Genomic DNA, 26,673 nt, shown 5'->3' on the forward strand with positions numbered 1-26,673 from the left:
CACAATACTGCCGCACTCATAATTTTTAATTCACCACTAAGGGAGTCTCTTAGTATAGGTTTGTTATATCTAGTATTAACCCCCCCTTAGTGTACATTTATTTATTTGAACTCAATATTAAGGATGACCTCTTAATGTCCCCGAATACAGTAGTTAGTACATGTAAGAATGAGAAATATACATTGTTCGGTCTGATTAATAAGCGACTCTAGGTTGGTTTTGGTTAGGCAGTTAATAAAAGAGAATTAAAAATTTTAACAACATTGTGACTATAAATATGTAACCAATAGATAGAGTGTTTCGTACAAGTTTTACATCCAATCATGAGTCGTGTTTCGAAAAGTTCTTTTATGTTTTAAATAACAACACTGGGAAATTACCCTTATTTTATTCCCCTCACACTTGTGATCCAGGTTAACATGTAAAGGTTATAAATCTATAGTTTCGATATTTATAAGATATTTATACCGCACTGACAATTTGTCACTTGAGAGAACGTTAGTCAAGAATTAGTGAAACTGATCACTAGGGGGCTCCTTAAGTTACAATTTTAAGTGCTGTAGTAAAACAAATAAGAATTTTGCTTTAAACAAATATGTAACAATAACAAATGTTTAATATTGTTGCGTGACATCTCTCTGACACAAGTATTGTTATTTTAAGGTTGTGTTATTGTAAAAAAAAATGTTTGATCTACTTGGATCGGTGATATGGATCCTCAAAAGGTTAAATGAATTTTAAATTTATTCTAGGTAATCATTTTTTTTACTAACCGTTGGTTTCTGAAATCAAAACCTCTGTATAAAACATATCGTCATTCCCGTCATTATTTTTGAAAAAAAAAATGTTTTAAACGGGTATTTTGGTCTCAGAAACGCACCATAAATTATATAATTTAGTGTAAATTTTATTTCTTTATTGTTAATGTATTCTTTTATTTACTTATTTGGTAAGATTTATTTATTTTAGACAATTTCTAGTTGTAATCTACATCTAAGCATTGTTAACTTATAGTGAACAATTTCATGTACTTTTTATTAAAAGATATCTTTAGTTTGTTTACAGAGGATTTCTGAGACCTAGATCTCGGTCTTAGAAACCCACGGTTAATGTGTCTGTTTTATACATAAGTAATTTATTAAACTATTTATTAAATTTTTTCCTGACTTAAAAATTTTTGTGTTTCTTTTACATCACAAACTTGCCTGAATAGAATGAATTAATCTAGGTTTTTTCATTGCACATAATTTGTTCAGTTTTTTTTTTATATTTGCTATATGACAAAATAAAAAATAGATAAATAAATAGATTGAAAAACTGAAAGAACATTTTATTAGCTAAAGTCCATATCTTTTAGTTATTTATTTTTTAAGTATCTCATGAGTTATTTACGTTACGAAACATATCTTACTAATATTATAAGTACGAATGTTTGGATGGATGGATGTTTATTTGAAGGTATCTCCGGAACGGCTCAACAGATCTTGATGAAATTTGGCATATATATAACATAGTCTGGAAGAACACATAGGCTACTAATAAAGGTTTTTTTAATTCTCCACGAACGTAGTCGTGAGTAACAGCTAATTTATGTTAGTGAAATGTTAGAAACATGTTGTAACAATGTGTTCAATGTAAGTATTAACAAGATTCAGTAATAATATTGTACTGCATTCATAATCCAATAAAGCAAATATGGCTTCTGTTCGGAACAATAATTTCAACATGTTGTATACCAACATAACAAAAATACTAGAAACTACTTTATAACCATCTGAATTTATATATCAGATAATCGACTATTTTTATGATTTTGATTTATATTTAATAATACATAGATTTGGTATTTAGCGTAAAAATAATTGAAATTTAATTTAAAGCAAAGTTATGAAAAATAGACATTTAAACGCTAATATTTCATTTTCCAAACGGTTGTCGTTGTTAGTTTTAGAATTTGAATTAAGTCGACCTCAACGCATTGACTTGTAAACCATTCAATTAAGTTATAAATAAGTTAATGTTACGTTCAAACGTTCTTCCGACTAGTGCAGGAAATTAAACGTATAATTTTTTACAGCTGAATACTGAACACTGCCATCTAGCTGTCGATGTATAAAATACTAACACTCGTATCATTTAAAAGTGTCGACCTATTTCCGACATAACTAATACCGTGTCAATTTAAAAAAGTTTACTTGTTTCGTACAATATAAGAAGAAAAACAATTGTTTTAAATTTACTTTTGTTGTTTCCATGTCCGTATATTCCCAACGTAAGCTTCCACGGTCGGAACTTCTGAGTATAAAATATTGTTTTATGTATTTATTCAAAGAGAATAATAATGCTGAAGAAAATTATGATGATTTTTTAGTTTTGTTTGAGTCTTTAGGTAGTTAACACTCAGTGATACGCAGACATACATATTCCTCTGGCTGTGCATCTATCACCTTAAGTTACAAAAACTTTTACCGTTGCCGTTCTCCAATATTATTTTAAGTCGACGGCAGGAACAACAACTATTGCACAAATGGATAGCCTCGCCCGGTGCAATACCACGACCAAACAGAAGACAGGCGTACAGTGGAAGGAATTCCCCGTTTCGGCTAATGAGTGTGGTGCCGAAGGCCTAATTTTAGTTAGTCCTCTTCCCCTTCCTATTCTGTCTTATAAAGGAAAGGATGGTAATGGGATGGGGATTTGTCGGTAGAGGACGCATAGTATGGGGAAATAATTTTTTTTGTGCATCCCCTCCTCCGTCGATTAAGGGTAAGCAACGTATCTGCAATTGCGGATGTCTATGGGCAGCGGTCGCTCCGCTATTTCAGCGAATCAGGAAGTCGCTTGCTCGTGATGTAAAAAAGTACTAAAATAGCCTCAAGTAGCCCTCTGTTGGGCGTAGGCCTTCGAATAGATCGTCACAATGCGCGGAATTGAGCCTCCCAGTATTTATTATCACGCGTTTTATTTACCTACTTACCTAAGATTCGTGATAGCCATCAGAATTCACTGTAAGATCACGCTGCTCGTTTGCCCCCTGATTTTACTTATAATAAAAATGTTTCCCTGTCAAAAAAAAAAACTGTAATAGCAATAAATTCTGTGTATGTAATTTTTCGGCAATGTAAACCTATGTTAATATAGACGACAGTAAGTGGATTTCGATTAAAACTGGAAGCATTGCTTCCGTCGAATGTCGCACGCAACTGAATTACGCACGATCTTTCCGCGATATTGTTTTTCTTTGCTGTCTAATTTCTCGCATGGCCAGGACTGCACAAATACAAATTACGTAATGGTTTAACATATTGCTGAGGGAACTAATTTAATTTATATAATAGAAAAACGTAAGAGAAAAAGAAATTTACTTATAAAGATAATTTCCAAACTAAGATGAGGTAAAAGTTCGAGGGTTCAAACCCATGCCCTCAATCATTAGCAGAATTCGATGGACTATAGGGCTATCAAACTCCTCCAAAATCGTATTTTTTTGTCAAATATTAAACTGAATTTAATAATGATTATTCCAACTATGCATTTTAATATAATTGGAGTGGATGAATATCAAAAAAAAATCAAATTTCGTACACAATAATGTATTTGTATTGGTGATAACTAAAAAAAATTAAAAAGTTTTTGTCTGCTGTCCGCAAGGCTGCATTTGTCAAGGTAAGGTAATCTTCGGACTAAACCGATAGGCTACTTTTTTAATTCTGCGCTGACGAAGTCGCGTGACGCTTCTACTAGTGGCCTTTAAAGTATAGTAACATTTTGATCACACAGTTTAAAGAGCGACATAAGGTTAAGACTAAACTTTCCAAGGTAGCAGCAATCCTAAAGACTGAAGGGGCACTGGAATAAAAAGGTTCAGGTACCTTGCTGTTATTTAATTACAGAATTTACAATGTATAATGAAAATTATCAAACTTCGTAGAATCTGTGCTATTTGTCAATGCAATTGTCCACAGCAATTAATTGATTTATAATCACTCGTATCATTATACAAGCGCATATTAACATCACGTTTTTTGATGAATTCCTTTTCTACTACTTAGGTAAAAAATTAACACGGCACGAACCGACAGATTTAAATAAACTACTAGTTTTTATGGCACGGTTTAATTTAAAAGCACATATTTACAAAAAACTATTTTTTTATATATTAGTAACGCACTTCTCGATAATAACTTTAATTCTTAAATTTCACGATCATCCGTTTCCACGATCTCCATAAAAAGGATAGTATAATTTTCAGCGGCTTTTAACTTCGAGCGACTTGCTGAGCAGAACACAATTTCAGGTGTAGCGGGGCGTAGCGGGATGCGGGAAGTGGGCACTGCGCAGTGCGCCAATGACCTTGAACCGCCAAGATATATATAAAGAGTAAGAGTATAACAAAGTTTTCACTTCACGTATTAATATGACGATATTGAACGCCAATGAATAGCTTAATGTTAAGATTGCGGACATCACGCTGTCGTGGGATCGATACAACCATTTGAGAACCATATCCTGACCCAAGCCTAGAACTTATTTGGAATAGTTACATGATACATTTTATTTAATAAAAATATTGCCGACGAGAATATTTAGAGCGTCGGTGGCTCAGGGTTAAGTACTTGACTTGCAATCTACAGGTCCTGGGTTTGAATCCCGCCATGTACCATTATGTTTATCTATTCTCGATTTACATATGTACATTTATCTGACGTTCTTACGGTGAAGGAAAACATCGTGATGCTGCACATATCGGAGAAGAAATTCAAAGATATGTGTTAAGTCAACCAACCCATACTGGGCCAGCGTGGTAGACTATGGCCTAGTCACCGCTAACTTGGGGTAGGCTCCGAGCCCCTCAGTGGGGACGTATACTGAGCTGATGATCGCTAAAGATGTAGATTAACTAGATTATAATAGCACGTAGTCATTAAAGAGAAAAGTATGTTATAAAGCAAAGATTTTAATTACAACCATAAAACAGATTCATTGTTAAGTATTTGTATGGCTTATCTCAATAACTTTATAAATTAATAGTTTCTTAAGATCCAAATTGGTAATTTATATGTTATAATTAAACGAGATAGTGTGAGATAAAATACATATTGCTCTTAAGCACGGCATTGTCTTCTATTAAAACAGCATCGTTGTTGCAAATCTAGAAATACTATCTTAGAAAAAGGATAGAAGAAATATCAACTAATATTTGCCACAATCTTCAAAATCGGTCAAATTAGAACAGAAAAAGAAGATTGAAGATTTTTTGTTATTTGACAATTGTGAAACAATGTCAATTCGAGTTTAGAAGAATGTCAACAAAAAAACTACCACAAACTGCCCTTACTTTAAACAAGTCAGAGATAGTCATCTTAAAAATATCAAAATTCGAAGGTTTAGATGGATGGATGGATAGATGTTAAAAACGTAACTCCGGAATGGCTCAACGGATCTTGATGAAATTTGATATAGATGTAGAACATAGTCTGGAAGAATATATAGGCTACTTATTAAGTTTATTTTAAATCCCCACGGACGTAGTGGCGGGCGACAGTAACATCATAAGATTAAGGCATCAAGTAATTTTAAAATAAAAGCGAAAACTCTGACAAGGTAATACAATCAAATAACAGTTGAATTACAGTGAATTGTCAAATTATTGTAAGTAGGGCATGTATTCGAGAATATCTGACGTATTGGATGAAGGCAGGAATCATTAGCGGAAGAAGCAGTGCGTACGGAGACATGCGATGAAAATGCTTTTTATTTTGGGCTATTCTACATTTCGATATCGGAATTGCTAAGCCGTAGGTTCCGCGAGCCCATCCGACCGTGAACAGTCTGGAAAAAAACGCAAGTTTATACTTACACATGTATAAATATAACGTCGCCCAACGATAGTGATTCAGTTTTGCGCGATCGCTTGATACAAAATGATGGTACGAACGGGGTGAGGGTCGGAACAATTATAGAAGAAAGTGTAGTGTACCTGCAAATAGTGACGTACCACCCCAAAATCGATTATTATAATAATCAATATGATTAGCGAGACGTGGTATCGAATCACAATCGTTTCATGCTTAGCCGTGCTATCCACCACTGAAGGATACGATAACAAACTAACGAAACTATGGTCTTTATCTGGTGCATCGAAAAGTGATGGATCTGCAATAGTAAATGTGACCAGTGCATCTATTGTGATACAACCAAGTGGACAGATATCTTCACGAAGAACAAAAGATTTCAAAGGTACTCCTTCCGATTACAGCTACGCGTTTAGACCCCGAACGATACCGGTTCGGTATCATCATGACGAGAAGGTCTATCATTCTCAAGATGTGAAGTACAAATCGGAAGTACCTTTCCCTGGTAATTATCATATTGCCAAAGAGAAAGGTAGTGAGAGCCTGCAGGAATCCCCGCACAACTATGTTAAGGAAGGTGCATTTCATCCAAGAGCTATCCCTTTAATAATTAATCCAGAATTTCAAGGAAGATCATTGAGTGAAGACGAGGAACCTATTCTCGAAAAACCTGAAGGATTTTCGGAAGTCCCTGCGTCAAAGAGATCATTGTCATGTGAGTATATGAATGAAATAATTAAACATAGTAATGAATCCGATTATTGTAACAGAAGAAATGTGCATTCAGCGTAACCATTAGCGTTACACATCTCAATGTTTATCCGATGATCATGAATGAAGTAAGAAGATCTACATTCATATTTAATTTCGTAGTAAAGAATGAATGAATACTTGAATAATGAAAGAATACTGAGTTTAAAACATATTCAGCGAAAAAATAACTGATGAAATTAAAGCTACTAATAGCTTAGCTTACCACGTTTTGAATGTCAATTGTTTTATGTTTATTTGCGGAGTTTTTTTTTAATTCCGATAGTAAACAAAAGCCAGCGACCTATTTGTTTTCCTTAAACTCATGACTTAATTATTAAATATCAACCATGGTTTCGATTTCCAAAATACTCAGTCAAATAACCGGCAAATTTTTGGTACAGAGATAATATTGTAGTCCAAACCTAATACCACAGAAAGCAAAATACTATTATTTGCTTACATCGAACTCTTACTCTAAATACTATTCAAGTTGACAATTTCAATTTAATATCGCATCTAAAGCTATCATTATGACCCGTTAGCAGTCATCGTCGAGCGAACATCAGCTCTCCCCGAGACCCTTAAATTTCATCAATGCAACTTATAATCTTTTCCGCTTGTTGGCTGCGAAATGCAAATATATATCATGAATTATTGTCGCGTGGCTAGTGAAATGACATCGTCACGCTACGTTACAATGAACCCAATATTCGTGATACTGAAACATTACTATTGCTTATTGATTTCAATTTATTGACAAATTAATATGCTATCGAAAGAGGCTTTGACCTCTTTTAATAAAGTTTGTTGTCTATATTTTATGAAGCTTTTTACTATATGTAATATAACAAAATATAAAAAAAAGAATAGTAATGAAAATATCTTGAACAGTTCAACTGTCAATCAACTCTCAGGAGCTTATAGCTAGTGTATCACTAGTACCATACGTGTTATTTTGTTCTAATAAAAGAATACACTTTCATACTAATCAAGATCTGCTGATAATTGAAACGCAACTCTCGTTAAAGTTACCATATTGCTGTAAAATTAAAGAAGACAATTATGTCCACATAAAGGGCATTTATACCACATATTTCATCTATAAAACTCGTCTCATAAACAAGAACTCCCTGCCTAACGCTGGTCCACACCTACCACAAGAAGGAGAGCCCCAAGTACCTATAAACTCTTATAAAACAATGAATATTTTTTAATCTGATTCTTTTCTTGCAGTCTTAGGAGCTGAGGATGACGAGGAAGAAGTAGACGAAGAAGAAGAAGAAGAAGAGGAGGACGGGGAATACGAAATCAGTGAAGATACGGATGATAAAGGTCACAAACACAAACCGTATAACAAAATAAAGAAGAAACTGAATAAGAAATCGAAGAAGATGACCAAATACATGATGCCGTTACTATTAGCTTACAAATTGAAGTACTTCGCTTTAGTTCCTGTGATGATAGGTGGACTTGTATTACTGGTAGGAGCGACAGGATTGGCTGGTTTCTTCTTTGCGTTATTTGCAGCGGTAATGGGATTACAGAAAGGAGGTTATTAATAAAATAAATTAGGTCGACGGGTTGCTCGCAGATGCCATTTCAGTTAAGTTAGTTATGATAATTTCGAAGCTACTTCTTCAATATATATTTTTACTATCAATTTAAATTTGTTTATTTTGACAAGTAGACATTTAGTTTCTAGTCCGATGTAATGTCGATTAATAACTATTTCTGCATCAATTCTTCATTTCATATATTTGTTATTAAGTTAATAATACAATGAAATGATGTTTCAGTTTCGCTGTTGTAAATATTGATTGTAACTAAGGAATTCAATAATTTTAAGTTATTTTTTTTTAAATTAACACGTAGTATAAACTAGAAAAGCTAATGTAGTTACCATTCATCATTGTTTAATTACGACACACAAGAATAATATAAATGTTCTCAGATTGGTACTGTGTTTTACTTAAAACTAAATGACCTTGAATTTAACGGAACTAGACATATTTTTTCCAAAAATCTATCTACATACAATTAATAAAATTGACATCGATAAAAATTATATTTCGAGAACATAATGTATTTATATTACTTAAAAAAGAAATTTTGTCTCTGTCCACAATTATTTGTTTGTTCCGAGTAATCCAGAACGGCTGGACCGATTTTGACCGAACTTTGACTGTAAGGTAGCTGATGTATGCGAGCATGATATAATTCGGCTAGTTTTAATATAAAACATGGGAGTGAAGAAAGGAATGATATAGTACATCTTAATCATATTAAACAAGACAAGGAACTATGCACAGGCGATTGAAGGCGACCAAGTTAACTATAATTGACTTCTAACTCAGTTTGGATCAGATCAGATTTAAGTAAAATATTTATAAGATTTTTTCTATACTAACTTCTAACTATAATTTACAATTACATTTATAAAGGATATCACGCTATGTATTACAACTAAATATGATAGAAAAATATCGCATATCACCTGAAAAATTGGTGCCTTAGAGGTCATCAACCTCAAAGAAAATAGCCATAAATCACGAAAGGTCGAGCCCAACGCCTTGCCCTGATAAATATCGTGATAAAAGTTTATTTATATTGATTTCTGCGGTAACCTTAAGAAATAGTGCGGAATAATAAATGATTTAATGAGAAACACTTTTTAATTTGAAAAGAAATGATAAATTGTTTTGAAAATTAACAATTCACATATCAATAGGCATATCATTAATAGTATAAATAATAATCTGACCAACATATCATAAAAAAATAAGACCAAAAGTAGAGTAATAGAATACGAGTATATTCATTGGTAATAATCCAAATCCAACTTTGGAAAAAAAATCACGAGACATTTTGTTCACACCCTATCTAATTAATACGCGAAAAATGCGTTACTCGTGATTTTGTAGCCATTAATATATTTTACACCTACAATATTCCCTGAGTAATTATGAAGTAATCAATATACAAAAACTGGCTGTCGCCCGCTACGTCCACGCAGAATTGAAAAAAATCTAATAAGTGGCCTATATGTTCTTCCAGACTATATTCTACGTATATGCCAAATTTCATCAAGATCCGTTCGGACGTTCCGGAGATACCTTCAACAAACATCCATCCATCTAAACATTCGCATTTATAATATTAGTAAAAATATTATCTTTCTGTAACTTACATTAACAGTTTACATACACACAGCCTAATAACACAAAAATAATAATGACAAATTAAGTTTTATTTTATTTACCTTTTTACGACTTTCCCTAAAAATTACCTCCGTTATTAACAATTAAAAGTTCAAACGCTCATTTAACATAATACTTAAATATTTACATGTACTACTTAACATGGTATAAGTATAAATTACCCTGACGAAATTACGTAGTTGATATTAACTTGCAAAGCAACACATACGAGTATAATTCAGCTATCAACTTAAATATAGCACAAACTGACCACCAAGTACCTTCATAAAATTGTGGCATAAAAATTAAAAAGTGATTAAACAACGTAATAATTGACAATGTCTTATATCAACAGTCTCATTTTTGACACAACTAATTATGAAATTGTAACAGAAACTTTGTTTTATATCCCTAAAAGTGAAAATAATACGAGTTTTATCAATGAAAACAGCAGTTGGATGTTAAATCAATTACCGTTCCAAGAAAGAGCATTTCAAGGTAAGTCATTGTGATAAAAAAATTGTTAAAAAATAACTACTAACTGGGGGTTAAAAACAACTACTACTAGGGGTTTAACTACTAATAAGGGATAAATCTTATGAAATCAAAATAATGACTTATTCAGAAAAAATAGTTTATTATTAACTGTAAAATAATTTTTGCCATAAAAAATATGCTTTTGTAAGGAAATATTAATGTAAATTGAATGTTAACAGAGACGGTACCTGAGAAAGTGATAAAAAATTCACCAGGAAAAAATAATATTAAAAAGGTAAAAAATCGTCAAGGGAGGAAAATTAAAAAGATTGATAAAGCAAAAGGAAAAATAAAGAAATGTTTCCTTAAACTTTTAAAGGGAAAAGGAAAGAAAGGCAAGAAAGGATTATATAATTATATGATGCCATTAATATTTGGCATAGTGTTAGCCAAAAGTTTTCTAAAACTTATAATACTTAAGGCGCTCACATTTATTTCAGCTAAAGGTAAGTTCATTTACAACACAAAAAAGTAAACTATCTTCACACACTGCATAAAATGCTGCTAAATTTATTGTTAGAGCGTCGGTGGCTCAATGGTTAAGCACTTGATTTGTAACCTGCATGTTCTGGATTCAAATCCCACCATGTACTAATGTGTTTTTCGATTTACATTTATACAACTAACCGAAGTTCTTACAGCGATAAAATTGAAGGATACGTCAACCAACCCGTACTGGGCCAGAGTGGTTGACTATAGCCTAGTCACCCCTAACTTAGGATAGGCTCCAAGTCCTACAGTTAGGACATATAGTTAGCTGATGATGATGATGAAATTTATTGCTAAATGTGGTTGAGATGCGTATGCTAAGATGGATTTGTTGTTAGACTAGAAAGAATAAAGTTTAGTTTAAAGTTTATATTAGAGGAAGTTTGGAAGTAGCGCCAGTGATGGAGAAATTGAGAAGTAGACCGTTAGGTGTGAACATATTATGCGGAGAGATGATGATCACATAAATAAGAAAGTAATGACATTGAATGTGGAAGGCTACAAAGGTAGAGGACAACCGAAGAAAGTATGGATGGATTGTGTGAAAGAGGATATGCGTAAGAGTAGAGTGAATTCGGATATAATAGCTGATAGAGATGTAAGGAAGAGTACATACTGTGCCGAGCCTTCGTAGATACAAGGGTAGATTGATGAAATTTACTGCAAAATAAGCCGGGGACAATGGGTTGCCAATTGGCACAGTACTGACACATCTTTATCATATTCCCACATGAAAACATCTACACATTATTCAACTTATAACACTGAGCTTCTTCTACAGGTCTCATGTTAGGTTTCTTCTCAACCATCCTTGCGTCAATTCTCAGTTTAAAGGGCATGTTTGGATCTCACGGATATCAGCAACGAATTGATAACGCAAATACACAAGTAGAAATCATTCGACTACCAAAAGCCGAACATTACTACAACGATATTTATAGAAGAAGAGGTTTCGTACCAGTTTATAAAAGGATTAGTTACAATTAATGTAATATAAAATACTAGCTTTTACCCGCGACTCCGTCCGCGCGGAATAAAAAATAGAAAACGGGGTAAAAATTACCCTATGTCCTATATATGTATTTCCTGGTTCAAAGCTACCTGCCCACCAATTTTCAGTCAAATCGATTCAGCCGTTCTCGAGTTATAAATAGTGTAACTAACACGACTTTCTTTTATATATATAGATATATAGATTGATAAACTTACAATAATATAAACTCACTTTTACTAATTAAGTAAATTTAGGTATAAAATGTTATTTACATATATTTGTGTGGAGAAATATATTGAAATATATTTTTCATTACACAGTTAACAAGTCCCAGTATTTTCAAATAATACGTATTTTTTAAATTAAATTTTATAGTACTTTTGAAACAAATCTTGTCACGCCTTCGTTTCACATCTATTCGATATAAGACTGAGATCCTAAATAGAAAGTATTGGTAGGTTCATTGTCATGTCCTTGAGAGTGTGGTACTACTACCAATCTCTGTTAAGAGTAGATTTACATGCAACTATAAATATGATATAAATCTACGATTGTAATAAAAATAATAACTTGATAACTGTAAATTAAAAAAAAAAACTATTTAATCAACTGGAGAGGGAACGCACAGAAAGAGATTAACCCTACATATGAGTCCTGTCCTTGGCCAAATTCGTCTCCTTCTCACGTCAGGAGAAAAAAGGAAGGAGAGGGGCTGGGAAGAGGAATACATCAAAATTAGACCTCCGGCACGCACTGGACTCAAATTCCTATGTTCTTGTTTACTTATTACAGCAGTGGAAACTGACAGGATACTTAACACATTTATAATAAACTGATAATCCTTTTCAATGAATAATATAAAAGTTTCTTATAATCACAGTGTAAACGCATCTTTAAGTGTAAGAGAAAGTTGGATATCCTTGACCTGTTTAAGATGAGAAAACTTCAATCGGCTGCTTTGGGATACTGCGTTATAAATAATGACCAGCTTTCAAAGGTCATTGACATATAAATTTTGAAATAATTCAAAATTGTCTTGCACTTTTTGATAAATTCAACTAGGATGCTAATTAATTATTAATCGCATTGAAAACATTGGCTAAAGGATAAGCGGCCTTATGTTACTTTGTGATAAGGGAAAATATTGAATCCAATCAAGCCATTCGAAAATAATGACACTATACTACAATCCGCAACCTTATAAATCCTTTACGCAATCTGTTTTACTTCTTTTACATCAAATATTCGAGAAAGTTTGACATATTTTATTTTGATGACACAGAATGCATGAATTACTTGTTGTTTGCCAACTGTTACAATGGAGTAATAAAACAAACTTCACTTCTACATAAACTAACTTGAGAATACATTTTGCATTATAAAATATTTATTGTAACCCACTGATGTATAAGACTTTACTATTGTATTTTATCAACATAAAATGATCATCCCCCGATCCTTATTTCACTCTATGTAGAGTCCGCAACAAGTAATAGTACACCAAATTGATCTAGTAGCACACTTCCTGAACATATCTTATACTAATATTATAAATACTAATGTTTAGATGGATGGAAGGACGCATGTTTATTTGAAGGTATCTGCTGGACGGGTAAACGAATCTTGATGAAGTTTTGGCAGATGTAGAACATAGTCTGGAAGAACACATAGGTTATTTAAGTTTTTTTTTTAAATCCGCGTGGACGGAGTCACAGGCGACAGCTAGTGATAATATAAAATAAAAAGTTCATTTCTCCAAAATCATAATGAGATTAGCTCTATATCCTAAAGTCACGCCTCTGAATTGTTGATAGTGAATCTTCACCCATATGAATGAGAGTATACCAACACCTTGTAGTCTTGATACTTTGATTTTTTGTCAAAAATAGATTTAAAAAAATAGAGTATTAGTCACTGAATCGAATATTGCAACTTTTTGCTACATTGTTAAACCTCTACTCGTATGTTTAATAATTAAGTAAATAAAGTAATTTTTAAGCTTAAATAGTTTTTGTGTAATATTAATAATACATTAAAAACTTGCCCTAATCATTGCATTATAGGATGCAGTTTTTTAATTATTTGTAATAAACGTATCTATGAATTTTCACAAATTATTTTTAAATATTTATTAATAAAGCCTAATGTAAAAAAAGAACATTATGGTAAAAAAAAATTGTCAAGTATCAAGAACCCTTAACCCACTTAATTCCCCGAACCTAATCCAATGGGTCTAAGCCTTACAGAATTTATTCGTCTTCCCTCTTTGAATATAAAAGCGTGGGTATCCCGGACGCGTCTCAATCGATCCTCGACAACAGCCTAAGTAGGACCCACCGAATAACTTAGACTAAGTTCCAATTAAGTTACATGATGCGAGTGTTGTGTACTATACTTGTCGTCGCGGTGGTAGCCTGCAGTGCTGCGCCTGGAGGTTCTGAAGATGATGGAAGGATAGAGCTTTTTTCTGGAGTAGCTATAGAGCGGTAAGTCATTTTATATACCAGTAAAAAATAAAGTTACACTTTACTACACTTTTTATTAATGGGAGTCCGAAGGTTCTTTTTTTCCAAATATATTCAAGAGATATTAATAGTGGTTCCTTTTGTATAACTTAAGGTAGTGACATAACCTTTTTTCTTGTTACAATGGAATTAATTCATGTACTTACATATCATATAAATTTTCAAATAGCTTTTCATACCATTGTTAGGCAATAGTTCTAGAAATATCTATGCTCTACAAATATCTTATTCCAAATAAACTTGATAAAAACAAAGTGTACGAATCATAGCTGCTTTTGTATTACAAAATAGTGAATCACATTAACTTTAACGAGCCTTACCAGACACAAGCTTTGTCTATTTCGCGATAAATATTGTACATTATTGATAAAGGAAAAGAGATTCCAAATGTAGAGTCGTTTAATAATTAAAAATACTGTGAGTCAGTTTTGATACTTTGTTGTTTTATTTTATGAAGTGAAAATATCAATCGATTGTTACTTAATTGCAAATAGTTTTCCATTTTGGAAAATTCAATTTTAATGTATTTAAAAAAATAAAGTTATACGATTTTACCAAAAATTAATTCCATTTCTGGTTATTCAATTTCAAATTCAATATATTAATTTACAATCTTAGGATATTTTACGGTAGACTAAAAGACATCAACGCGCAAAACATGTCACATGTGTCCTTTTGCAAAACATAATTCAAGTTGATGCAAATTAACTTTGTCATAAAAATATTTTTATGCACATATAGATTTTTTTTATATTTTCTTAAGAAATTTAATGTCAATGATTTTAGCTTGTTTCCATTTCCTTAATTTAACTTAACTTACATACTTTAAAGTAAGATTTTAATTTGTACATAAGTAAAGTTTGTTAATTTATTACTTAGGGATGCAAAAGGTGAAGAAAAGCTTAATGTTAAATTCGAGCCGGGAGAACTACGCGAAGCGGCGAGAACTTTTGAAGAAGGTAAGATATACTAACATTTAACGTCACTGTATGCCTACTTTTATTTAAAAAAAAATGTAATTTCGAGCTTCTAAAGACATTAGAAATTATAAATAACGTGAATTTCCACTGCCTCATACACCTGTATTAAAACATCGTTAACTACATGTCTACTTTTTCAAGTAGAATTAAAGTGAATTTTGCGGTAAAAATAAACAATTTATCTTTCTTTTTATTCTTTACCTTGAGGAAAATAAAATAAATGTACATAAAAAATTATTATAATTTACATAACAATAATTTACGTAATAATAGTATTAAAAATTGAAACTAATTTTATCTTAAATAAGGTGACCACATATTTCATTACGCTCATGCAAAGTTCAGCTTACAATGACATACGCGCGCAGCATTTATCGTCGAAGGAAAAGAAAGTCATTGGTGGAGTTCGTTGACCTGTTACGTGAACGGACGCAACGCTCGGTCAAGGTTACTTCACCGGGCATGATACGATCGCGTACTCGCGCAATTATACTCCTTAAGGTGCAGCTACATGCATACAACATATGTAGTAGTAATTACATACCATATAATAATAATAAAAAATCGCATAGAAACATATATTTTTCTGGACTTTGGAAATATTTAGCAAATAATACTTTGTTCTCTACAGTCACAATGGCAAAACACTGGCAATAAAATTTAATTTTTTTTAAAAAATAATTAAGGAATTACAAAAATTTTCTCGTTTATCTCAACACCAATACATACATTTAGGGCCATGAGAGAGGATGTACATAAAAAGGATATTTTACCTTCTTATACATAGTATATACGAAATATTATTATTCATAGGGTTTTTAAAATAATATTTACACAAACTTTATAAAAAGTGAGTGGCAGTATCGTTCTGGGCGATCACGGACTTATACCAGATTGTTAAAATAATCAAAAAGGGCAGTATTAAGAGCACCGGAAACCAACGTGTAAGTATGCGTAGATGTATGAATGTAGAAGAAGCGAGATGATCAGGATCGCGTCAAATAGAGATCGGTAGTCTCTGCCTATCCCTGTTGGTTACGGGCGTGAGTTATATTGTTTATGTTGTTGTAATAATTAAAAACTTTTCCTTCCATAGCCCGAGGCAAGATAAAGAAGTACACACCACTACTAGCTGGCATCGGAGTCAAAGTGATTGCTGTGATCGGTCTGCTTTTCGGAGCTCTAACACTACTCGTCACTAAAGCACTTGTGGTCGCCAAGCTGGCTTTCCTTGCAGCTGCCGCGCTTGGCCTTCATAAATTACTGAGCGGAGGTGGACTTAACAACTTAAGCGGGAAGGTAATTTTTATATATTAAATAATATACAGTCTTCATTTTAAATGTTTAAACACTCTAAATATCGTCGAAATAAGACAGCATTCTTTACATGTTCTTTAAAAGTAGGTTACCACCACGAATAACCTATACAAGAATATATAGATCTCATTCTCTTTAAAAAGGATGATTTGTGCATCTATTTCGTCTATAAAATACGACGGAAAGAGACTACCTATCAACGTATCTATATAATAATGACTTGCTTTTCCATCTGTTATTAGTAATTCTATGAATATTTTTGATTCATCTAAACACTTTGTTAGATCCTCCATCCTCGTTTCTCAGCATTTATCACTCTCTCTTATATACATTTGACTACATAACTTTACATTTCCAGATCGCAGGTTTCCAGTCATCACCACAACAATGGACGTCACCTACAGCGTCTGCCGCTTCTTATCCGTACGCAAGATCTGCGAGCTTAGCTGCTGACGCTAACGACCTGGCTTATAAAGCACAGATTAACTCATAAAACTCTACAAATTAATTTAAAAAAATACTTTGACTACATAATTAAAACGATAAATGATCGTTCGGTGTATGTTAACGACATTAGACATAGTCGTTTTAAATATTTTGCCTATAGAGTATTTTTAATTATTTACTTACATGAAAAAAAATATTTGAATAAAGAATTGCAAGCTTTGAAACTTACACATAATTATTTACTTTAGATTTTTTTTAATATATAATTTAATTATGTAATTTTTAATATTTCTATAAATATTTATCTGCAATTTAGAGAAAATAAACTAATATTAAGCTTTTCCAATGATCTTAATTATTAATGTAAGATAAATTGCATTTATTACATTTTAATAGTATTAAGTAGGCTTTAATTATTATCGGCAGCTGAATTTTATGGTGCATTTTACACATTTTATTAAAATTTACGGTTTCGTTAAATTATATACCGTAGATTTCCATTGCCGAGAAACCTTAATTGACAATAACTTGTCTGTAGAGGAGTTTTTCAGCGATGAAAATCTACGGTAACGTAGTATAATATATTGAATTCAGAAAATAATTCTCATAGGGTAGGTTATTTTTTATTTAAAGGAATAAAAATGGCCAGTAAGACAAGGACATAATTTAAATTAATTTATCAACCGTATTATAAGATTAGTATTGTATGCTATAAACGTGAGTTTACACTACCAAAATACCTTTTCTCTCTTTTTTCAAACATTCTGAAATGACCATTAGATTTTTCGGCAGTGGAAACCCACATTAATGATAAGGCATTGTATAAATAACCAAGTTTGGAAGGAACAGGGTATCGATAATACAATTAAAAGTGTCAAATAACTTCAAAATAAAACAAAAATAATTTCATAAATATAATTTTTATATTATAATTTAATCACTAATATTATTTGTTTCTTTTTTTGTAATATTGCTATCTCTTTTTTTGAATTAATTTATTGACTAAAGGTTTATTTTATTTTTAAGATTAATTTATTTCTAAATGTTACGGGTAATTTGTCTTTCTATTTATAAATAATTTTATAGTTTTTATAGTTTATTGAAAAGACTGTAATTATTTTTAAGATTAATAAAAGTTTTAATTATGATAAATTGTGTTTTTATTTGTTAATATCATTCTTCTTGTAAGAACCTTTATTCTTATACTCAAGATTATTTAGTCTTCAGATGTTCTAAATATATCTAAAGAAAACTGGACAGAAAAATCATTAATAATCGAAACATTTGAACAAGACATTCAATTTATTTCGATGAGCTCAACGATTCAATAAAAACTACTAACGCCATCTAGTGTCAAAAAGCAAAAAGATTTAACATACTGCGACGTCGAATAAAATATTTAGGTTAAATAAAAGTATATTAATTAGTCTAATTAGATAATTTAGTGCTACAATAAAATCATATTTTAATTATTATTCCCAAAAATTAGATTTTAGACTACTAGTTAAATTTAATGGTAAGGTAAATTAATATTCGTATACAATTTTTGTCGTACTAGCTTACTACTTACAAATGATAGCAATTACATAAACGTTATAAATATTATATCAAAAGATCGTAGGTTTAAGGTAGCATTAAGAATTTAATAAGACTCGATCTACATGATAACCAATGTTCAGTAAGTTTCTGTTCTGAATTATTATCTAAACGATTAGAAACATTCTTTAGCTTAAAATAATATAATCGATTTCTTATTGGTTATGTATAAATATAAAATTTATAATTCATCTCATAAAAGTATTTGGTAAACTTAATGTAATCAACATAGAAATAACAAGTCGAAAGTTTAAAATAAGATGGATTAAGTTTAAATAACAAACAAGATCATATCAAGAAATTAACTAAGTTCATTTACGTAAATTAATTTTCTAAAATGGAGAAATTAAATGCTCATTTGTAACTTAAGACAATTAGATTTTGCATTAAAAATAATTGAGTTTTATCTTTAAGTAAACTTATTTTCAATGTGAAATAAGGATTCTGTGAAGTCATAGATTTCTATTTTATCCTGAAAAACATGTGATGCGCCACTCTCTATAACATTTTGAAACTAAACATCGTTAACAGACAGACCCACTTTTATACTGGTTTTATATTGTATAGAGCGTGTAAAAAAGAACGAATACCATCTTCACTCACACACATAAATAATAGCGTGATTACATTCGTATACGTACACGCCTTTCACTCGCGCACACATAGAATAATCGTCGGAACAGGGAAAATGAGGAGTTGCTACTGACAAACATATTTCCAATAAATTTTCCTAATTCTATGAGAACAATACAAATTAGTTGGTACAAGTAAACAGTTTAAAATCTCCGGATTTTTTAGCTTTTTTCGTTTAAAAATGTACGCATTTTTTTAATTTTATCATTTTAAGTATGACAACGAGGTTACACAGAACTTTCTCGACAGACCATTAACACTAAATATATCTATATAAAATACTTAAGTTGTCTCGAAGGTTGTTTGATTTTTATATTTCTTCAATATATAGCATATTTATTGCTTTAATTTTGCATTAAAAAATAAACACCAAGTTATTTAACACGTACTTTTGTTAATCACTTAATAAGAATTACTAAATTGCTTACAGTTCAGTTTATTTTTAATTAAGAAATAAAATACTACGAAAATTTATATTTGTAAAATTAATTGTACACAGTGACCATGTAACTCAAAATTTAATTCTTTATATTTATACACATATTTAACAGAGAAAAAAATCATAGAATGACACTCCGTAGATTTCCCTGTCCAAATTTACAAAGCGAGAAACTTTCTTAACTACTACAAGAGCATTATGTTAGTGTGGGTGACACTTTCACTCCACACATTTTTGTCGTATTACTTTATCCATTATGATGTATTTAAACAAAATATTATGCTATATCATTAAAAACTTTCCCTTCAACTTCATGATAGACAACATAAAGATGTCACTTACATACATTTTGGAATTTCACTTTAAATTTGATATATTGATGTTTAATACAACGACAAATTATTGGTTCAGTCGCCTCAGGGGCATTGCTTCAACCCTAGATGCAAAAACAACAGAATTCAAGCGCGTAACCCAAAGGGCGTAGGCAGAGAACAAGGACCTCATAACAACAAGAGACGAGAGAAGAGAGAACAAGGAACATAACTCTCTCGCTTCTTCTACATTCATCCATTGATGCATACTCAAGAAGGATGGTATTAAGAGTTTCGGATGCTCTTAATACCGTCCTTCTTGAGTATTTGTACAATCTGGACGGTATAAGTCCGTCTGGGACGGTCCTGACCGAAACAACCGAACTTTCGCGCCATAAATTTCTTTTATTTATTTCCTTTTATACATCCTTTCAACATGTTCAAACCATATACACAAACCTCAACTCAAATAGAAACTTTAGGCGAACCTAAATCTATGCGAAAACTCACTAACAGTTACTGGAAAAGATAATTACATATTTATTTGATCTTGGCTGTCGATATCCAATAGAAAATTAATATGCAGAGTGTAAGAATGAGACCCAAGATGGGAAGGGTCCTTAAGAACCCAATTGACTTCAAATCATCATGTTATACATACAATCCACTCGAATTTCTACATCTATGTTTCAAGTAATTCACAGCAAGCAATAAACAAAATATACAATAATAAACAATTGGTGAACACTTTAGGAAAATTATTTATCAATAAAATAAAATAAATAAAAATATTGATAACTTACAAGTAAAGACAGTTGACCTTTTGTAATAATAGAATAAATAAAGATAAATTCTTACTTATAAAAAAATGACAATCCAATGCAGTTTTGTGATACATGATATACCCATGGGTTTTTGAGACCAAAATCCTCGTTTAAAATGTATTGTTACCTCAGTTTTGTCAAAGATAATGGCAGGTATGACGAAATGTTTTAAACAGTTTGATACATAAATTTTTAGGTTCGAAAGACCAGATAAGATTCCAAAATTTCATTAGAAACAAGTCTAACTTGTATCTTTATTCACAAAATTAATCTCTTATCTCGAGTTCTTCTTCTGACTGGTCTCTTAGACTGGTTCTCCTAGATCTTACCAGTACTAGATATTCTTCAACATGCATAAGCAATGAAAGACATATATTCATAAAATGGTCTTGTTTTGTCATTGTATTTTAAGTTCGATAAATGTAATACAAATTCAAGAATGTGTAAGTAGCTACAAACACTTTCCCCCAAATTTTCGTTCAGAATTAAAAACGTTGTCGTACTTTTTTCGCACACTAAAAGTTGTACAAAAATGTTGTCTACTTTGTATGTACTTCCTCAATTTTTTTAATTATCTATCCTTAAACTATCAAAGTTATATAAATATCAGATAAACATAAATTTAATTAAGCCTTTTTGACTGTAATTTGATTAGTTTGAATCACACAGAGCACCTGTGTTCATAGCGGAGAGAAAAAAAATCTCTCACCGCCTTAGGAATTTGGGGCCCACTGACACTGCCGCTTACACCTTTCTCTTTGCTTTCACGTCGAGAGAGCAAACATGGTGCCCTCGATGGCAAACACTAACCCTTAAAAAAGGACATAACTTCAAATAGCATGCAACAAAAAAATAACCTTTAATACCTTGTTAATACGTTCACGAATGCCCTGATCGTTGAAGGAGTTATGTCTAAATGTGATTGGTTTGTCAGCAGGTGAACGAAGAGTTTCCATTTTTTTGTCTGTCGTTTTTAATTCAGGTGTGGTTGGTACTTCAACTTGATTTTCCAGTACTTTTCATCTTTTTCAAAAAAGTTTTTTTTGTTTCTGCTTTAACCGCTACTACCTATGAAAATATTAATTAATCTTACTAATATTATAAACGCGAATGTTTAGATGGCTGGATGAATGTTTGAAGGTATCTCAGGAACGGCTCAACGGATCTTTATGAAATTAGGCACAGATGTAGATCATAGTCTGAAAGAACACATAGGCTTTTTAAGATTTTTTTTATTCCGGTCGACGGTGTCACGGGAGACAGCTAGTTGGATATATTTATAAAAGTCCGCGGTAGAAATACTAATCAATGACATCTCACAACACAAAATCTGTCGAGCTATTTATTTCTTACTTCGATTAAAAATCGAATGAATCCAATTGACGGTATGATACAGGATCAAAATTTAAGTACATGACTAATTTAGACTAATAATAATATAAAAGCATCGGTGGCTCAGGGGTTAAGCACTTAACTTGCAATCTGTAAGTCATGAGTTCGAATCCCGCCATGTACCAATGTGTTTTCGATTTACATATGTACATTTATCCGACGTTTCTATGGTGATGGAAAACATCGTGATGCAACCTGCACATAGCTGCGAAGAAATTCAAAGATATGTGTGAAGTCAATCAACCCGCACTTGGACAGCGTGGTTGACTATGGCCTAGTCACCCCTAACTTGGGGTAGGCTCCGAGCACCTCAGTTGGGCTGATGATGATGAATAATATAAGCAATAAATATTTGATATGAAATTATCGGAAAGAAAATAAAGACGATGCAATTGGCATATTGTTTCATTTTTCATTTCAGAGTCCCATTTCTTTAACAGACCACTTTTATTCAAAATAAATTAAATTTGTAAGATCATTTGTTGCATCTCTTGCATTGCATGTATCTCTGTTATTATTTAATGATCAGAAAAACAAACATTTCTATGATATAAACTCGAGAAACAAGTAAAACATAATTTCTATCAAGAAAATCTCCTATTTCTAAGCTACATCAAGTGCTATTACAAAGCGAGTATATAAAAACAGATATAGATCTTTAATTCAACTTTCCACAGCGTGACATTGAAAATTGTTGCTTTCAAATTAGAAAGTTGCCGCAGATTAACTCGGAGATGTATCGCTTCAATGTTAACGTAGAGTTTGGGAACATTAAATGAAATCGAATTCCAACAATACATGCTTTTCTAGAAACATGTATGTACTACAAGTTATCTACATAGCTATAAGTATAGTATAGTTGTAAGTGTAGAATTTAATGTGGCAGTTAATTTACTTGTTAGATAATTAACTAGCACTTTAATAGGACATTGTAATATAGATCTATAGTCCTCACATTAATGAGTCAATATTGAATTCTTTAAACCAAAGTAAATTGAATTACAACGATTTTTTGTGAGACCATTAATACAAGAAATACCTCTGTACTCAGAGTCATTTTAATGATTAATTAAACGTTCACTTGGAGTAGATGGATGAATGGATGGGTAGATGTTTGTTAGTAGGTATACCCAGAACGGCTCAACGGATCTTGGTGGCATAGATGTAGATAGTGTGGAAGAACACATAGGCTACTTATTATGTTTTTTTTAATTCCCCGCAAACAGAGTCGTGGGTGAGAGCTAGTATTAGTATATTTATAACTTTCTCAAATCATTTATCAAAACAAACACAACAGGTGTTTCTTAACCTTCGAGAGCCGGATGTATTTTTTCGCCAGTCGAAAGTGAAAGCAAAGAGAAGTCTTCGAAAGTTGTGAAAGTGAATGGTCGACAGTCTCTTTGCAAACGTGCGACGTAGCAAATACACCGGCTGATTTAATAATCGAATGCTCAGGAGACACGCCTATAGATATTTTGGTCACTTGTTTCATCATCGACAGAAGAATATGTGTAATTTAATTAAATTGATGTTGCTTAGATATTCCAAATATTATAAATATGGACAAAGTAAATTATTTAAATACTTTTTATAATGTTACTATTCTGTTATTTAAACTGTACCACTAAGAGTTCTGACTCCTATAATACGGGTCTAGAACTTAGTTTAGGAACTAGGCGTACTATTACTTTGTAATTTAACCATACCTTTGTTGCCTAAATAAACGATTTTATTATTATTTATTTTGTCTCCACCTGGCAGGGTTTATTATTATATTAATTTGTCGATGTCGTTCAAGATTCTACAAGAATCCTAGAGTATTTTGAAATAAAAATAATTTAAAATAGATTGTGTACAATTTTCTTTACAATTAAACCATTAAAATATAAATTATAATTAAAAACTTTTCTAATAAAACAATGGTTCTACACACTACAGTAATACTTTGAAAATTTAAAAAATAAAATTTTCCCTCCTCCTAAAACCATCCAAGTAAACTTTAAGTAAACTTTAGAGATTTAAATTACATGTAATAACGTTTCTTTTTTATAAATTTATCTTATTAACTACATCTTACAAGTGTAAATTACTAGCTGTCGCCCGCGACTCCGTCCGCGCGGAATAAAAAACGTAATAAAAGCCTATGTGTTCTTCTAGACCAGGTTTCCCTAAACTATTTTGGACAAGTGACAACTTTTCTAAAATTAACTATTACCTGAGACCCCCATAGCCAAATTACCTACTTTTAAGATCAATTATTATTATTATTATTATTCATTTTATCTTAGGTCAATAGAAAAAGACAGAGTGAAAATTAGCAATGCTTTAAGTTCGACCACATTGGGAATACCTGTTCTAGACTATGATCTACATCTATGCCAAATTTCATCGAGATACGTTGAGCCGTTCTGGAGATACCTTCTAACAAACATCCATCCATCTAAACATTCGCATTTATAATATTTTGTAAGATTAAGAAATTATATATAATGCAACGCCTAAAAAGGCATAAATCATTGCATAATAATATATTAATAAATAATTTAACTATGAAAAACAAGTACACCTTTCTTAAAATAACTCCGTCAACCTTAGAATAGGAATATAGGTAATACTGTTTTTTTATTAGTGAAAAATATAAATAACTTTTTAAGATTAGTAAAAGTATAAAAAACAAGACTCAGATATTCGTAAATAGCGTCTTAACGCCCACGTGTTCGAAAATTCGTGAGCGTAAGAGAAAGCTCCAGTGCAATGACATCATTTGTGACAGCATCCTTGGTAAGGTTATATCACTCCTCTGAATCCAAGATGGCCGACGAGAAAGTCGGCCGACGAACTCGCGCGTCACACCACGATCACGTTTTTGTATCCACTTAACACATACTTGTATATATGTCTATACTAGCTGTCGCCTGCGTCTCCGTTTACGAGGAATTTAAACAAAAAAACTTAATTTGTAACCCATATATTCTTCCAGGCTATGTTCTACATCTATACCAATAAGATTCGTTATGCCGTTCTGGATTTACCTTCTAACAAACATCTATCCACCAATTCATCCATCTACACGAATCCGCATTTATAATACTAGTAAAATATGGTTGATTGAAACTTAACATGTAACATTATTACTAGCAGTCGCACTCAAAATATTGATAGATTTAGTATAAAAATCAACTCCAAGTGACCGTTCTATAATACTTATTGCTTAACCTTATCAGGCGAGCGAGATTTATATAGCTTCAATTATAAAACTTAAAACTGTTTATAGAAATAAACATGTTATCTTTTCGAAAATAAGTGACTCAATATTGACTTTTCATTAAAAAAAACTACTTAGAACTCTTGTTAAGATAAAAAAAGATTAACAAATTCCACAGAAAATCTAGTTACTTTCTAAAAAGACAAAACAATATTAAAGGTCGTATGTTACCAACAACTAAAGTTACAACTTCCGATGTAAAATAAACAAGTACATTATATTGAAGAACTTACGGAAATCTTTTAATGACGAAACGAAAATCTATCGGAAGTCACGGAACGTCTACACTTTCCATTGTACGCTTGTGTGCGTGCCATTGGCATTCACACACACACACACACACACACATACTATTTACTTACTCACACATTTATCCTTCCCCGACAGTTTGTAGGATTTGTCATTTTGTAATCTTACTAGGCATATAAGTTTCCTGGCTATCTCACAGCTATCTTGAAAAATCATTGATTGATATTGTTTAATCATAAACAAAATTTTACTTAACTCCATTGACAGTTTATAAACTGTCGAATTCAAATCACCAAATCTAATATATAAAATTCTCGTGTCACAGTTTTCGTTCCCGTACTCCTCCGAAACGGCTTGACCGATTCTCATGAAATTTTGTGAGCATATTCGTAGGTCTGAGAATCGGCCAACAACTATTTTTCATACCCCCCCCCCATTTTTTAACTGCACGCGGACGGAGTCGCGGGCGACAGCTAATAGTAGATAGATAATTTGATTCCCTTAGTTCTATATTGCTAAAAGGTATAGATAAAGTTTTTTGAGATTACAAATAAACAAGTGTTTCGTTCGTCTAGTTCGATTTCAAAATGACAATATTTTCAATAATACGGTAACATACCGACTATGTACCGACCTGATTTTCCATCCCGTTGCGTTGAGCGTATGTATTTATGTATTTGGGATGTGGAATGGAATGCCGGACCTACTAGCATGGTTACACTATGCTTCTCCTACTTTAATTGCCTAGACAATGTTGAGAGAAGTGAGAATTTTATCCAATAGTTTGTTTAGATTAATTTTGCAATTAGGAATTAAAGTAAGAATTGACTTCTGTAATACAAAACGATTTTAGAAAACAAGGCGATTTTA

At 31.8% G+C, this 26,673-nt stretch overlaps 2 protein-coding genes across 2 annotated transcripts; both read left to right on the top strand.

Annotated features, from left to right (window-relative positions):
• Positions 1-5,878: 5,878 nt before the first annotated feature.
• On the top strand, positions 5,879-8,299 carry LOC106708317. The gene is made up of 2 exons (XM_014499807.2): positions 5,879-6,570; positions 7,842-8,299. Exons 1-2 carry the CDS (start codon positions 6,030-6,032, stop codon positions 8,165-8,167), a joined length of 867 nt encoding a protein of 288 aa, XP_014355293.2. The 5' UTR covers positions 5,879-6,029; the 3' UTR covers positions 8,168-8,299.
• A 5,845-nt stretch (positions 8,300-14,144) lies between these two features.
• Positions 14,145-17,140, top strand: LOC106707974. Its single transcript, XM_045684070.1, has 4 exons — positions 14,145-14,311; positions 15,230-15,309; positions 16,427-16,629; positions 17,006-17,140. The coding sequence occupies exons 1-4, from the start codon at positions 14,196-14,198 to the stop codon at positions 17,138-17,140; spliced, it is 534 nt and encodes a 177-aa protein (XP_045540026.1). The 5' UTR covers positions 14,145-14,195.
• Positions 17,141-26,673: the final 9,533 nt, after the last annotated feature.

This window comes from Papilio machaon, chromosome 24 (assembly GCF_912999745.1).
Source record: "Papilio machaon chromosome 24, ilPapMach1.1, whole genome shotgun sequence".
Classification (NCBI taxonomy): domain Eukaryota; kingdom Metazoa; phylum Arthropoda; class Insecta; order Lepidoptera; family Papilionidae; genus Papilio; species Papilio machaon.

Excerpts from the sequence above, each read along its gene's own strand:
- LOC106708317 (XM_014499807.2), top strand. The coding sequence starts at position 6,030 with ATGATTAGCGAGACGTGGTATCGAATCACAATCGTTTCATGCTTAGCC. Across the intron at positions 6,571-7,841 it reads GTCAAAGAGATCATTGTCAT|TCTTAGGAGCTGAGGATGAC; the intron begins GTGAGTATATGA and ends CTTTTCTTGCAG.
- LOC106707974 (XM_045684070.1), top strand. The coding sequence starts at position 14,196 with ATGATGCGAGTGTTGTGTACTATACTTGTCGTCGCGGTGGTAGCCTGC. Across the intron at positions 14,312-15,229 it reads TCTGGAGTAGCTATAGAGCG|GGATGCAAAAGGTGAAGAAA; the intron begins GTAAGTCATTTT and ends TTTATTACTTAG. Across the intron at positions 15,310-16,426 it reads GGCGAGAACTTTTGAAGAAG|CCCGAGGCAAGATAAAGAAG; the intron begins GTAAGATATACT and ends TTCCTTCCATAG.